Genomic DNA, 16997 nt, shown 5'->3' with positions numbered 1-16997 from the left:
CAGCGCAGTGGAGGAAAGTGTTGCGACTGCGCCCAGTGGGGGTGATGTTCCAGCTCCGCAGGGAGTCCATCCTTCTGCCGCTCAGTCGCACAATCCCTTTGTAGTGTTTGGAGATGGCTCGTGTTCAGCATACAGACTCTCCTCTGTACCGCCGCCCGCCTGCAGGGGGCCTTTCTCTAGCTGACATGTAGCGGAGTAAGAGCCACATCCTAAAGAGGATATTTCACACCCTTTTATCCAGAGCCTGAATCACCATCAAGTGTAGAAGATATTACATACATGACATTACTTATCCTGTATTACACTCCAGAGCTGCACTCACTGTTCTGCTGGTGCAGTCACTGGGGCTCATTTACTAAGGGTCCGAACGCAGCACTTTCGTGGGGTTTCCCGAATATTTCCGATTTGCGTCGAATTGCCCCGGGATTTTGGTGCACGCGATCGGATTGTGGCGCATCGGCGGTGGCATTAACGTGATAGAAATCGGGGGCATGTCCGTCGGACAACCTGGATTCGGAAAAACCGCGGAATTTAAAAAGCAATTTGTGTCGCAAGATCAAGCACTTACATGCACCGGGATGAAGAAGGTGAACTCCAGCGGACCTCGGCACAGCAGCGACACCTGCTGGATATCAGGCGCACGATCTTAGTGAATGCCGGCAGACCCAAATCCTCGTCTGACAACGCGACACGGGATGGATCGTGACTGGACCAGGTAAGTAAATGTGCCCCACTGTGTACATACATGACATTACTTATCCTGTACTGATCCTGAGTTACATCCTGTATTATACCCCAGAGTTGCACTCACTATTCTGCTGCTGGTGCAGTCACTGTGTACATACATGACATTACTTATCCTGTACTGATCCTGAGTTACATCCTGTATTATACTCCAGAGCTGCACTCACTATTCTGCTGCTGGAGCAGTCACTGTGTACATACATGACATTACTTATCCTGTACTGATCCTGAGTTACATCCTGTATTATACCCCAGAGCTGCACTCACTATTCTGCTGCTGGTGCAGTCACTGTGTACATACATGACATTACTTATCCTGTACTGATCCTGAGTTACATCTTGTATTATACTCCAGAGCTGCACTCACTATTCTGCTGCTGGTGCAGTCACTGTGTACATACATGACATTACTTATCCTGTACTGATCCTGAGTTACATCCTGTATTATACTCCAGAGCTGCACTCACTATTCTGCTGCTGGTGCAGTCACTGTGTACATACATGACATTACTTATCCTGTACTGATCCTGAGTTACATCCTGTATTATACTCCAGAGCTGCACTCACTATTCTGCTGCTGGTGCAGTCACTGTGTACATACATGACACTACTTATCCTGTACTGATCCTGAGTTACATCCTGTATTATACTCCAGAGCTGCACTCACTATTCTGCTACAGTCACTGTGTACATACATGACATTAGACATTACTTATCCTGTACTGATTCTGAGTTACATCCTGTATTATACTCCAGAGCTGCACTCACTATTCTGCTGCTGGTGCAGTCACTGTGTACATACATGACATTACTTATCCTGTACTGATCCTGAGTTACATCCTGTATTATACCCCAGAGCTGCACTCACTATTCTGCTGCTGGTGCAGTCACTGTGCACATACATGACATTACTTATCCTGTACTGATCCTGAGTTACATCCTGTATTATACTCCAGAGCTGCACTCACTATTCTGCTGGTGGAGCCTCTGCCTCCCAGTATCCTCCTGTCTCTTCATGTAGCTCCCTGTCCCCTAGACTCCCACAGTGTGACCTCCTGCCCTGGCTCTGACTGTGAGCTACTGCCTCCTCCTGGCCCAGATCGGCTGCTCCCAGATCGGCTGCTCTGCAGCGTTAATGTATGGGACCAGGAGGAGGCGGGACAATGTGGGTGAGACGGGCAGCTCGGGACAATCTCCCGGCCACACGCAACGGTGGGACAGCACCCAGAAAACGGGACAGACTCACTTAATGCGGGACAGTTGGGAGCTATGCTTATCCGGATCTACATCCATTTGTATGAAGATCACTATGATTACCATTATGAATTGAATCTACCAATGGAGAAAACTTTGTGTGGGTGTACCACTTTAAAGTTTCCCTTGAAGTGATTTTGCGTTCTGTTAGTTATACAACAACAGGAACTAAGAGGACAATATGTAAGGTTCGGCCTTGGGCTCAGCGGTAATGATGACTCTGTAGGCCGCTTCCATTATCACCTTCTTTTCATAGGCTCCGGGAGGCTGACCTCTCCCCCACTTTACATCATCTTCCATTAACTATCCATCTGGTTACCATAGTAACAACCCTCACAATGTCTTCCTCGCCTCTCAATGGCACATACCTCCCTGATCCTACATATGGCACGTGGTAACCACACGAGCCTCTCATGAAATAATTACACTCATACTTCATTGTTCCCATAATCTCTCTCCCCATTATATGCAGAAATTATAATATTCAGTAATATCCATCACATAACAATATCCTCGAAATACGTCGTCTTTATTTCCCATATTCACACAGTTACAGCTGTTTCTGGGGAAGCTGGATGGCATATATTCTGAAAGGCACATTCCTGTGGTGGCAGTGTCTATCAGGGTTGTGTATGATGCCCTTTGGTGACATAATTTATGAATATGGTGGTACTATGTGCGGTTCTGTGGTGACACTATACATCATGGCGGCACTGTATATAAGGCGCTGGAGGGCACTGTATATAAGGGCCTTGTACGGCAGTGTAGATGGTGGTGCTCTATATGAGGCTCTGTGGTGGCATGTAGGCTCTGTATTGTCACACAGAATAAGAATTTGGCCACACAGAATGGTATTTTGTCACACAGAAATAGATTTTGTCGCACAGAACAGGAGTTTTGTCAAACAGAGTAAGAATTTGGTCATACAGAATTGCATTTTGTCATACAGAAATAGATTGTGTTGCACAGAATAAGAGTTTTTTTTACTCAAAGAATGGCATTTTGTAGTACCGAAATGTAATGTTGTCACACAAAATAAAATGTTGTCACACAGAATGGTATTTTGTTGTACAGAAATAGATTTTGTCACACAGAACAGGTGTTTTGTCACACTGAATAAGGATCTTATCACAGAGATTGGTATAATAGAGTGTTTTGCACAGAATAATTTTGTGACACAAAATAAAAATTTTGCCACACAGAATGGTATTTTGTCGTACAGAAATAAATTTTGTCACATAGAATAAGAATAAGAATTTTGTCACAGAGAATGGTATTTTGTCGTACAGAAATTGAATTTTGTAACACAGAATAAGAATTATGTCATACAGAACTGCATTTTGTCATACAGAAATAGATTGTGTTGCACAGATTAAGAGTTTTTTTTTTTTTCAAAGAATGGCATGTTCTAGTACAGAAATTACATTTTGTCACACAGAATGGTATTTTGTCGTACCGAAATAAATTTAGTCGCACAGAACATGAGTTTTGTCACAGAGAATGGTATTTTGTTGTACAGAAATAGATTTTGTCACACAGAATTGTATTTTGTCGTACAGAAGTAGATTTTGTCACACAGAATGGTATTTTGTCGTACAGAAATAGATTTTGTCACACAGAATGGTATTTTGTCGTACAGAAATAGATTTTGTCACACAGAATGGTATTTTGTCATCCAGAAATAGATTTTGTAACGCTGAATGGCATTTTGTAGTACAGAAACTGAATTTTGAAAAGACACTAATACAAAAGTCATTTTGTAAAAAAATTCTGTCACAAAATAAAAAATTCTGTCTCACAGCGCAAGTTTTGCGTCCACAAAAGTCAATTCTGTGTCACAAAAAATGATTGTTTAAACACAGAATTACTTTTTTTTGTTCACATAATATATTGTGTAACCACAAAATGAATTCGGTGTTAACTAAAAGTAGATGTGTAGTAGTGAAAAAGTGATTTTGTGAAAATTATTTTTACAAAATGGATTCTGTGTCACAAAATTCTCTGTGAACAAATGGTGCCCCATATATATGAAGCCTTGTGGTTATATTATACTGTATATGATTACCCCTGGTTATATTACACTGTATATTAGTCTCGGTGATGGCGCTGTATACGAGGGTCTGGTTTGGAGCTGTGTCCTACCTCTGTCCATCATGATCTTTGGTGACCCTGTATAGAGGAGCCTATGACTGTAGGGGGAAGCACTGTGGTAGGTCCTATGGCTCATACTGTTGTGTGTGTGTGTTTGCCAGTAAGTGAACCTTATATATACAGTGAATATTTGCCGTATATACTTCAGCCCAGCAGACAGCTGCCTCCCGCTCGGCCCTGGCCGCATGTAAGACAACTGTCCCCATTCTCTATGCGGAGCCGCGGTCCCATGTGTCAAATGCTGACAGATTCGCTAATGTACTAATTTGCCTTGTTAATTGCAAGTAAAATAAAAAGAAGCAGATTTCTACAGAAAGCTAGTGGGAGGATGGATAATTATCCACCACCACCCCCATCATCCGGATATACGGTTTATTTCATGTGAGATGATACAAATGGGGGTCCTATACCTATATACTGATATATGTTGTAGCCCATCATGTCTGTCAGCAGAATACCAGCTGCTGATTATGGCGGCCTGTATGTATTATACTCGGTAATAACAGTAAGCAGTGGTGATTGTTGGATGCTATTTCTTCGGCCTGCTTCCGCCTTCCTCCGCTGCCTCCTGCTGTAATAGGTTTATCCCCATCAGCTCTTACCAGCAGGAGGCAGGGAGATCAGCATGAAGCTGGATCTGATAGGATATACCAGAAATTCTGCACACAGTACTCACAGATACTACTTCTGGTCACCAAGATAATGCAAACTTAAAAGTACCATGGGGCGGAGCCATTAGTGGGTCTGGGGGGTAACCTGGGGCCTAAACCTTATAAGGGGCCGTTGATGACCAAAATGACCCACCAAATTTTATACTGAGAAGGACCTTCACAAATAAAGTCATTGTAAATCATTTCAGGATCTTTTGAAGGTCCTCCAAAGGTCCTTAAACCGCAGATAGAAAGGAGTCAGAAGGAACACTTGAAGCTTGATTCTAGTATCATATGTAGGAAGTGAATTCCAGACTTTATATATTCATACAGCCAAGTGCCCCCGAAAGTCATTATCCACCCCTGGGTGGAGCTTGCTGGGAGGGGAGGAGTCTAAAAGGAGGGATTTTAATTGATGTTGATGTCTACCTCCCAATCTACCCGGATTGAGCGGGACAGCCCTGGATTTTCCTGGTCTGCCCCACCATACTGGAATGGTAGTAGGTATGTCCTGGGCTGTAACTCTAGAAAGAGTTGAATGCAGTGGTGAAGCAGGGAGCCATCAGAGCCTACGCCACTGCGGCACAATGTGATGACATCATCACGCCCGCTGGTCTCAGAGCCGCACTGACCCACGGCAGAGGAGGAAGCTGGACTGCTGCAGGGGAACCGGCTCCAAAGTTGGGAGGTATAGATGTTGTTCACAAGATGTCATCCACACAGGACAGCGGGCTCTAGCCTGGTGGTCACACGGGGCATGCTGGGAGTTGTAGTTTTCAAAAAGTCATAGTTCTAGAGAGTTAAAGGTGCTCTCTCCTTTATGAAGCTTCTTGAGCAAAAGTATAATGTAATCCATTAGCAGGTGGGTCTTCATAGTGCGGGGGCACATAGTGAGGGGGCCGCGTGCGTCACCTCTTGTCACTTACATACGGAGTCTCACTGATAATGGCTGTACGTTGGCGAACTGATCCTCGGATAAAAGGGCGACTTACCCGTCACGTTCCTGGATAAGTGTCACTAATGAAGTCTACGCCGTTCAGACTGGGCCTCCTGATTCACAACGGGGATGAGGAATGATGACAACTGGGTACAGCTTTACGGAATATGGTGGCGCTATACAAATAAAGTTATATGGGCATTGTGGTAACAATCACAATAGACGGCTATAGGGCCCTAGCTGGTGGGATTCCCATTCAGACTGTATGGCGGTATTACCCGGGCTACGTATGGCAGTATAACTATTAAATAATATGTATGGTATGTATATGGCAGTATTATCTAACACTACAGGTCAGTATTATGTGGACAGTGTATGAGGACTATTAGTACTACATGGGCTGTGTATAGCACAGATGTATGACAGTATCTTGTTAGCCTGGTATGGCAGTCTTATGTATAAATCTCAGCTCTGTGTGGGCTGTATATGTCATATACTACATGTACTGGATTTGTGTGTCCTATATATAATAATACTATGAGGATACTACATAGGCTGTGTATGTCATTAGTGACGGTATTATATGTGCCATTATTCCATAAGATGTGTCCGGTGGTATTATATATTCTTATTACATTACGAATAATGTGGTTTTTGTCTACAACCTACACAAACCAGTATTTGCTTTTCTGGACACAAGGAAAGCTGGGTGAAGGATCTTCCATTCAAAATAAAGGATCTACATTAGCTCTCCGGCAGCCACTGCTGGTCGCACTGGGAACTACAACCTATTTTTCAGTAATAAGCAGAACAATTCTTTGAAAATGAATGTTTTTTTTATCCTTTTAAGTGTTCTTAATTATTTCCCTTCTTCTTTCTTATCTCAGAGCTCCTTGGATCCGCCAAAAGAGTGAATGTAAATTTTCAAGACACAGATGGGTGAGTAGACTTCCCATTCTCCTGGTACATGTCATAATATACAAGACATTAGTTCGTTTTCATACATTTACTGACAGCAAGCAGAGTTATTGACAATGAGGTTCTGGAATATTGTAAGCCTTGGCAAGTATATTTCTAGAAAAAATCAATTTAGCATCTTCTCCAACCAATAAGAGGCGCCGTATCAATGCGCTAGTCACCCCCTGTATCTCTATGGACCCCCCATATGATTACTGTGGATTGACATCCGGTTATTAATATTGACATCTCCCGGATACAAAGTCCAGGAGAGGATTTCACTTCTTTAACAAGTGTGAGATGTTGAGGGCGAATCCATTCTCTCCTGCGATAAGAAGCGAAGTCCACGGGGAGGAAAGCGAAGACAGTCACAGGTTACCCCCGTAAAACGTGTTTTCACATAAACAGCAGCAAAGATAACAAAAGAGATGAAATAGAAATCCCAGAGCTAGAAAGTGTGACAGAGGAATAATGGCCTTACACACAGGCATCAAAAATAATCTATTAATATTCTTATTTATTTTTTTAAATTATTATGTTATATTATATAATAATTTTATTATTATTATTAATATATTTATTATATTATTTGTATGTTATTTGTATGTATTTCCCTGCTATTGCACAATAGAACAGGTATATTATGTTGCAATTCTCATATTGCCCACTAGATGTCACTGTGTTACATAGACACTCACTGCAGAAGAGAATCTCATTTTACAGCCTACAGCAAAACACTACATACAGATGAATTATGGTCTGGCACAGCCTCTGACACCTCTGTTTTTTACTTAAACCTCACCTAAATCTTAAAGGTCACACTGCACCTTTGGCAGGAGTTTTTGTAAAATTTTTTACAGCATAGTGTCATATGAAGTAGTTCTGTATGGCCTGCAAGTTATATTTTTTGTGATATGTGTGAAAATTAAAGGGACACTCCTCCGGAAACAAATATTACAAATGAAGGTATCCATTATAATGTCAGACTCTTACCTAATCTATGTCTCTGTATAATATATTGGGATGGTTGCTTAACCACAGGGTACCTTCGGTGACCTATCACAGGCATCAGTACAACAAAGGTTCTCCACACAAGGGCCTACTACTAGTAATAATTTGAGTTATAGGTGTAGAATTTTTTTTATTCTTGCTGGTCATATGATGCTGAGCTGAGAGATCATGGGATTGATAGCAAAGGAAAAAGAAAAATTGCACAAGATTGGGGATAACAATCTGATCCGTGTGTTATTGTTTGGCGTGGAGCTACACTGAACATAAGACAGGGGGTCCCGTTCTCACTAATTGAAAGAAGTGGCAGGTTGAGCATCCCTACTATCACTTCATACCATACTATATGAGCGTCAGATAAGCAGAGTAGAGGGCTCTTGTATCTCCAGCACACCCAGTCACTGTCTGTGAGACTACTAGAGATAGCCAAGACCTGTACTCTGCAATTTCTGACACTCATATTGTGTTAAAAGGAGCAGTAGTAGGGATGCTCGACCTCCCACTTCTATCAATTAGTGAAAATAGGACTTCCTATAGGGGGTTCCCATGATTAGTGGGGGTCTCAGTAGATGATTGTTATTCTCTATTGTGTGGATAAGGCATAACAATAATACTCGATACAAGTATTAGTAGCATTGTAGTTTTCATATTGACCACTAGATGTCGATGTTACAACTCTACACCCCTCACAAAAGCTCATTTTACGACCTACAGTAAAACTGAATATCAGTAACATGGCTTCACAATCCTGTAATGGTGATCAATGGGGGCGGTTCTGTAAGTGAATCGAAATGGAGGAAGATAGTTCGGTAAAATAATGTCACTTTAAGAACAACCAGGAATAAAATAGGACATCAGATTTTTTTTTTGTCCTTTAGACAAGTCGAATTGTCAACACTTACAGAAACAAATGCATGAGAGCGCAGCTCCAGAAGAAGAGGTGTTAATGAGGCCGGGGATAGCGGACCGCACCGCACGGAAATAATTACTTCCTGAAAGAGATTGTGCAGCTCATACACCCTGAAGGGCTTTTATGCGGAACAAGTTGAGCCCCTCATGAATGTAAATAATCACAGCGCGCCAGATACACACTCCGCATCCACTTGTAATATCCGCCATTTCCTGAGAACAGCCCCGATGCCTGACAGCGCTCCAGCCTCCGGATCAACCACTCGTCACTGATAATTAATATAACAATATAATAATATAACATTTGTTCTAATCCCCAATTCTGATTACTACAAAATATTTGAAGAGGCGTAGCGATTAACACCCAGTTCACATTTTTTACATTTGTTGTAGCTATTAAGGGGGCAAACAGCAGGAAAAAGCCACTGCACTCACTATTCTGTTGCTGGTGCAGTCACTGTGTACATACATGACATTACTTATCCTGTACTGATCCTGAGTTACATCCTGTATTATACTCCAGAGCTGCACTCACTATTCTGCTGGTGGTGCAGTCACGGTGTACATACATGACATTACTTATCCTGTACTGATCCTGAGTTACATCCTGTATTATACCCCAGAGCTGCACTCACTATTCTGCTGCTGGTGCAGTCACTGTGTACATACATGACATTACTTATCCTGTACTGATCCTGAGTTACATCCTGTATTATACTCCAGAGCTGCACTCACTATTCTGTTGCTGGTGCAGTCACTGTGTACATACATGACATTACTTATCCTGTACTGATCCTGAGTTACATCCTGTATTATACTCCAGAGCTGCACTCACTATTCTGCTGCTGGTGCAGTCACTGTGTACATACATGACATTACTTATCCTGTACTGATCCTGAGTTACATCCTGTATTATACCCCAGAGCTGCACTCACTATTCTGCTGCTGGTGCAGTCACTGTGTACATACATGACATTACTTATCCTGTACTGATCCTGAGTTACATCCTGTATTATGCTCCAGAGCTGCACTCACTATTCTGCTGCTGGTGCAGTCACTGTGTACATACATGACATTACTTATCCTGTACTGATCCTGAGTTACATCCTGTATTATACCCCAGAGCTGCACTCACTATTCTGCTGCTGGTGCAGTCACTGTGTACATACATGACATTACTTATCCTGTACTGATCCTGAGTTACATCCTGTATTATACTCCAGAGCTGCACTCACTATTCTGTTGCTGGTGCAGTCACTGTGTACATACATGACATTACTTATCCTGTACTGATCCTGAGTTACATCCTGTATTATACTCCAGAGCTGCACTCACTATTCTGCTGCTGGTGGAGTCACTGTGTACATACATGACATTACTTATCCTGTACTGATCCTGAGTTACATCCTGTATTATACCCCAGAGCTGCACTCACTATTCTGCTGCTGGTGCAGTCACTGTGTACATACATGACATTACTTATCCTGTACTGATCCTGAGTTACATCCTGTATTATGCCCCAGAGCTGCACTCACTATTCTGCTGCTGGTGCAGTCACTGTGTACATACATGACATTACTTATCCTGTACTGATCCTGAGTTACATCCTGTATTATACCCCAGAGCTGCACTCACTATTCTGCTGCTGGTGCAGTCACTGTGTACATACATGACATTACTTATCCTGAACTGATCCTGAGTTACATCCTGTATTATACCCCAGAGCTGCACTCACTATTCTGCTGCTGGTGCAGTCACTGTGTACATACATGACATTACTTATCCTGTACTGATCCTGAGTTACATCCTGTATTATACCCCAGAGCTGCACTCACTATTCTGCTGCTGGTGCAGTCACTGTGTACATACATGACATTACTTATCCTGTAATGATCCTGAGTTGCATCCTGTATTATACTCCAGAGCTGCACTCACTATTCTGCTGCTGGTGCAGTCACTGTGTACATACATGACATTACTTATCCTGTACTGATCCTGAGTTACATCCTGTATTATACCCCAGAGCTGCACTCACTATTCTGCTGCTGGTGCAGTCACTGTGTACATACATGACATTACTTATCCTGTAATGATCCTGAGTTACATCCTGTATTATACCCCAGAGCTGCACTCACTATTCTGCTGCTGGTGCAGTCACTGTGTACATACATGACATTACTTATCCTGTACTGATCCTGAGTTACATCCTGTATTATACTCCAGAGCTGCACTCACTATTCTGTTGCTGGTGCAGTCACTGTGTACATACATGACATTACTTATCCTGTACTGATCCTGAGTTACATCCTGTATTATACCCCAGAGCTGCACTCACTATTCTGCTGGTGGAGTCATATTAATGTGTCTGACTCTCTTCCAGTGGGAGCTGCATTGCAGACATAGAACATCATACAATTCTGTGATGGCGCCACCTAGTGGCTTCTATCCTCATGAGCGCCATTTGATTAAAACAAGCACATCTGGCCGACTAATTGGGGAGCGTGTAAGAATGTGGCACATAAGTCGGTGCGCTCGGCTTCTGGCAGGATGCTAATTAGCTGATTAGCATATGGAAGCGCTGACAGGCGGCTGCGGGACCTGCTTTTATTTTTATGACATAAACTTTTATATTATCTGTTTTGGTTTTCTTATATAACCTGAAATAAATCAGTAGAAATGGGGAAGATGCTGCTCTTTAGCTCGGCCTCGTGTATAGATTTCCATTGGTTACTATGATGAATGTCGGAATAATTAGAGGGGCTGTCTAGTATAGGCTCATACAATACACTACGATGCTGGAGCGGTCAGAGGTTACATGTGCATTGTGTGCGGTTATACGCAGCGGTTACACTGTCTATGCCCCTGGCAGCACTGCACGTACCACCCTGACAACGCTCCGCAGGGCCGGCGCTGGCGCTGCGAACAGGATACTCCGAGAGGAAATCTACATACTGATTTTCTGCTTCAATAACCCGGACAACTTTACTCGACCGTGGCTGAGAAGTTACTAACATCCACCCTGATGTTGTAATCAGCAGCACAGCAGCGGCGGCAGAATGGCGAGTCGCCTGATTATCTCCACGTCTTGACCATTTTCATGTTTTTTTAACCTCTCGTGTTCCTAGAAGCCGGGGGTAATCTGGTTGTGTTAATAAATGTAGAATTTGAAAGCACTTATGTGATGGAGCTGAAGGGATTGGCACATAAAATAGACGGAAAATCTGTACAGAGAGAATTCTGTTCCAACTGTGGAGTAAGTATAGGGAAGTTTTATACCTGGGGATCAAAGAAATGTAAACTGTGCGGGAACCCCAAGTAAGGTATAAGTCACCCTACAACGTTACCACAGGAGATCTATGTGCAATCTGCTCAGCTCCTCCTGCTCTATAACATGCTGCCTGCAGATAGGACACTGTGTACAATCTGCTCAGCTCCTCCTGCTCTATAACATGCTGCCTGCAGATAGGACACTATGTACAATCTGCTCAAATCCTCCTGCTCTATAACATGCTGCCTGCAGATAGGACACTATGTACAATCTGCTCAGCTCTTCCTGCTCTATAACATGCTGCCTGCAGATAGGACACTATGTACAATCTGCTCAGCTCTTCCTGCTCTATAACATGCTGCCTGCAGATAGGACACTTTCTACAATGTGCTCAGCTCCTCCTGCTCTATAATATGCAGCCTGCAGATAGGACACTATATACAATCTGCTCAGCTGATCCTGTTCTATAACATGCTGCCTGCAGATAGGGCACTATGTACAATCTACTCAGCTCCTCCTGCTCTATAACATGCAGCCTGCAGATAGGACACTATATACAATCTGCTCAGATTCTCCTGCTATATAACATGCTGACTGTGTATAGGACACTATATACAATCTGCTCAGCTCCTCCTGCTCTATAACATGCAGCCTGCAGATAGGACACTATATACAATCTGCTCAGATTCTCCTGCTATATAACATGCTGACTGTGTATAGGACACTATATACAATCTGCTCAGCTCCTCCTGCTCTATAACATGCTGCCTGCAGAAACGACACTATGTTAATTTTCACAGATTCCATTAAAGGATTTGGATATTCTTTTCCTGCTTTCTTTGTATATAAGGGCAGTGGGTTCAGTCTATAAATGTCTCCTTAATGAATAGTTACTACAGATGAATAGCTCTGCGTGTGCCCTTATGATCTGTGCTAGAATACATTCAGCAGTGGTCAGGGTACATGCAATGAGCGGGGGAGGGGGACATGATGGTGGGTTTCCAAGAAGTCCTATAAAATAGATCAGAGTAGAAATTTGTCTCGGCAGCGTTTCTTATCAGGATATGTCCAGCTGGGCCGGTGGAGACATTGGATGATGGTGTGGATGTTGTGTCTTGCAGGTTCTCCGCTCTGCACCATGCCGCCCTCATAGGGAACACTGAGCTCATCTCTCTGCTCCTGGAGGCTCAGGCGGCTGTGGACATCAAAGATAACAAAGGTGAGAGGTTCAGCCACCATGACAGCTCAACGTCCATCCATGTCTGGAGGAAGAGCGGAGCTGTATGATATCTGTGCACCACTGATTGTACAATTAGCGGCCATAAAGGAACCTATGAGGCAGATGTAGGTTCTTGAGGAACATCTGGAGATGGTGGAGCTTTAATATGTCATCTTTGGGGTGGATGTTCAGGGTTCCTCAAACTGCAAACCTAGGCTGCATCCCATGACTATCAAATCTGCCCCAATCCCCCTAATAGTGATGGTAAGTGGTTGAGACAGGATACCTGGCACTAATCAATGGTGGGTTGTCGCACAGGGATGCGTCCGCTGCATTATGCGGCATGGCAAGGAAAGAAAGAACCCATGAAGCTGCTTCTCATGTCCGGATCTGCGGTAAATATCCAGTCCGACGAGGGACAAATCCCACTGCACCAGGCGGCTCAGCATGGACACTATGACGTGGTAAGTCAATAATCTGTTCATCCATGACCTATATATTATGTCATAGGCAGCACAAGGACAGCTATGTAAGGACCCCCAGAAACGGTACTTATATCTCGGCTTCCTGGACCCCTTCTCATTACTGTGTTCACCCCTTATTTTTTAGTATACAGTTCGAGGTTCCCTCTTAAAGAGGACCACCTCACACATCAGGGGATTAGCATAATTAATGTAAGTCCTGTATGCAAAGTATTGGACTTCCCCTATTCTGGCAAAAGTGGCTGTCCCAGCAGTTAAAGAGGACCTTTCGCCACAACACTTGCTTCTACACAGATTCAGGAGCATTTCGATTTTTCTTTTCTAACCCCCACAGTTGCTGAGATATCAGTCCTAGTATCTGGCCATTATAATCCTCCCTACGGTTAGAGAGGAGGTGCTAGAGTAAAAAAAGGAGGAGATGTGTGCTATCATAGTCTTCTTAGTGAGAAGATTAGCATGACACACGTCCCCCCTGCTCTATTGTTCCTGCATCCTCCTCTCTGACAGTAAAGAGGATTATAATGATCAGATACTGGGACTGATATCTCAGTAACTGTAGGGGTTAGAAAGAAAATTCAAATTGAATTTCTAAATCTAAACCCCTACATTATGGTAAGTTAATCCCCACTTATGTGAGGTGGTCAGAGGTCATCTATAAATCAGCCCTGTTCCTGTTTTCTTCTGTTCCATCAATTATCAGCTCTGTCTCCGGATTGATTTCCCAGTGTATAAATTAATCAGGATCGCGTAGCACAACGCGCATTAAAGGGAATATTTGATGTAACATGATATTAATGATGTTGTATGAATCTGCATAGACTATATGATGCCTCCTCCTCCCACATCAGATCCTCGCAGGGTTCACATGAGGTAGCCGCCACTTGTATGAAATCCCCTCGTCTCCTCCGTGATTCGCCGCCGCCGCCGCAGCCCGTGCTATAAATACCCGGCTCTGTTATTATAATGCAAAGATCTCTGCTCATACAAAAGATCTCACTTTGTGGAAGTGTCAATGTGCTGCACAATTTTGCATTGTGCTCGGTTACTATTTTTATAAATGGATGAATAAATGAACACCTGAATGTTACTTCTCATCTGGTCAAAGGGGCGTGTCTTTTTGACTCTTTGTCCATTGATTACAAAGAGAAATGGACTTACTTACCATCAGGTCCACCTCCACCCATATTATAGATGGTCCCAGCGACAAGTTGTACTCAGTTCCATGTTTTCTTTTCCCTTCCAGTCGGAGATGTTACTACAGCACCAGTCTAACCCCTGTATCATGGATATCTCTGGAAAAACCCCGCTGGACTTGGCTTGTGAGTTTGGAAGAGTTGGGGTAAGTTTTTTACTAGTTGTTTTGCCCCCCTAGGGTAGACCTGTGCTAGAAGCACCTGATGATCCATCTCCAGAAGATTGTAGGCTATCCGAGGGCAGGATTGGGTTATACCTCCGGAATATTTGTATATACATTTAAGTAGGTGGAATTGGGGTCTGCTCCGAATATTGGAATTATCATTGGATGTATTGATAATGGTGAATGAGAGAAGAAACGTCATTAGTTACTATTGTGCGGACCCCATTCATCCGGAGGATAGTCAGGATTGCATCACAATGAGGATGAGATGGAGAGGGCCTCGTGATATGTGACATTGGTGCCAGAGCGCTTTGTCCTGCCGCTGAATTATTCATCATCTCACAGCAGGATCCACCTCTATGATTCGCAGGTCGTTCAGCTGTTATTAAACAGTAACATGTGTGCGGCGCTGCTAGAACCAAAGCCCGGAGATAGTACGGACCCCAACGGGACCAGCCCCCTGCACCTGGCTGCCAAGAACGGGCACATTGATATTATAAGGTGAGGAGTAGGGGGGAGCAATATGTGAACTGGGGGTGCAACAGCATCAGAGGCGTTGGACATCTAGTATATGGACAGTAAGGGCACTAATGCTCAGACAACTGAGGGGGCCGGACAGGGACACGCTGACACTTGGGGACAGAACAGGGACATGCCGACACTTGGGGGACAGGACTGGGACACGCCGACACTTGGGGGACAGGACAGGGACGCGCTGACACTTGGGGGACAGGACAGGGACGCGCTGACACTTGGGGGACAGGACAGGGACGCGCTGACACTTGGGGGACAGGACAGGGACGCGCTGACACTTGGGGGACAGGACAGGGACGCGCTGACACTTGGGGGACAGGACAGGGACGCGCTGACACTTGGGGGACAGGACAGGGACGCGCTGACACTTGGGGGACAGGACAGGGACACGCTGACACTTGGGGGACAGGACTGGGACACGCTGACACTTGGGGGACAGGACTGGGACACGCTGACACTTGGGGGACAGGACAGGGACATGCTGACACTTGGGGGACAGGAGAGGGACACGCTGACACTTGGGGGACAGGACTGGGACACGCTGACACTTGGGGGACAGGAGAGGGACACGCCAACACTTGGGGGACAGGACAGGGACACGCCGACACTTGGGGGGTACCAGATTATGAACACTCCCCCTTTAGGGCGGCACATTGACTGACACCCGGCACTTGCTTTTATTATCTGGGGCCGGTATTGTACATGGCAGTAGATAGAGGACCCTGTCAGACGCGTTTCGGCCTCACTTGCCTCAGAGAAATATTTGGTGATAAAACCCCGGAACGTTCCTCTTATTTTGGCTCTGGGAAGGATCTTGTGCTGCTGGTGTAACACCCCTGATATATAATAGAGGTGACCACATGCGGCCACATGCGCAGGACACTGCTCGTATAGATGGAGGCGCAGGCAGGAATAAAGGTGTCAGCTCTGGGACTGTACTGCGGGAGCAGGACGCTGCAGCTGTAGCTCATGGCGGAAATTGGGGTTATACATCAAGGGCCAGTTATGTCTTGTACCAGGCGATGGCTTTGCACCCAGGGGGGCCATAGTGTAACACAGATTACAGGAAATGTATATGTGATTTATTGGAAAATTCCTGTCAGCAGGTACGATTATACAGACCGCAGCCAGTGTTATGTAATGTCCCTGGAGAGATGTGTATTTGTCAGTAGCAGCAGGACTGTGATATATGGATTTATATTCGAGGATTGTACTGGGGAGTGTATCCTAACACTGCTGTGCTCTGTGCTCTCTACAGCCAGCGTTAGGTAGGGTCCCCAGAGGTATATTTAGACCTTTGTCTGTTGTTAGTAACAGCAGAACAGTTACTAGCTGTGCTCTTAGTTCTGTGCATTAAACTTCTCCACAGACACTCAGTGATTGCTGTGCTATTCAACCAGAAGCCTTACCTTTTAGTGAGACATAGGCAGCTCCTGCTGGGACTTGTAGTTACGCCATACAGTAGAGATTCATAGTCATTGTGATAACTATTGTGATTTTGGGGTCCCCACCTTTTATACTGTGGGA

At 44.3% G+C, this 16997-nt stretch overlaps 1 protein-coding gene across 8 annotated transcripts in view; it reads left to right on the top strand.

Annotated features, from left to right (window-relative positions):
* CASKIN1 (CASK interacting protein 1) overlaps positions 1–16997 on the top strand; it is a 102565-nt gene that overhangs the window by 63303 nt on the left and 22265 nt on the right. For all 8 annotated transcript variants that reach the window (XM_072120033.1, XM_072120040.1, XM_072120039.1 and 5 more), the window contains exons 2-6: positions 6624–6675; positions 13000–13097; positions 13416–13561; positions 14823–14918; positions 15307–15437. In XM_072120033.1, the coding sequence (XP_071976134.1) occupies positions 6624–6675; positions 13000–13097; positions 13416–13561; positions 14823–14918; positions 15307–15437 (523 nt within the window). The remainder of the gene's footprint in view (positions 1–6623; positions 6676–12999; positions 13098–13415; positions 13562–14822; positions 14919–15306; positions 15438–16997) is intronic.

The sequence above is a fragment of the Engystomops pustulosus genome, chromosome 8 (genome assembly GCF_040894005.1).
Source record: "Engystomops pustulosus chromosome 8, aEngPut4.maternal, whole genome shotgun sequence".
NCBI classification, from domain to species: Eukaryota; Metazoa; Chordata; class Amphibia; order Anura; family Leptodactylidae; genus Engystomops; species Engystomops pustulosus.
Note: the sequence above shows the minus strand (reverse complement) of the source record. Positions and strands in the feature narration are given on the sequence as shown.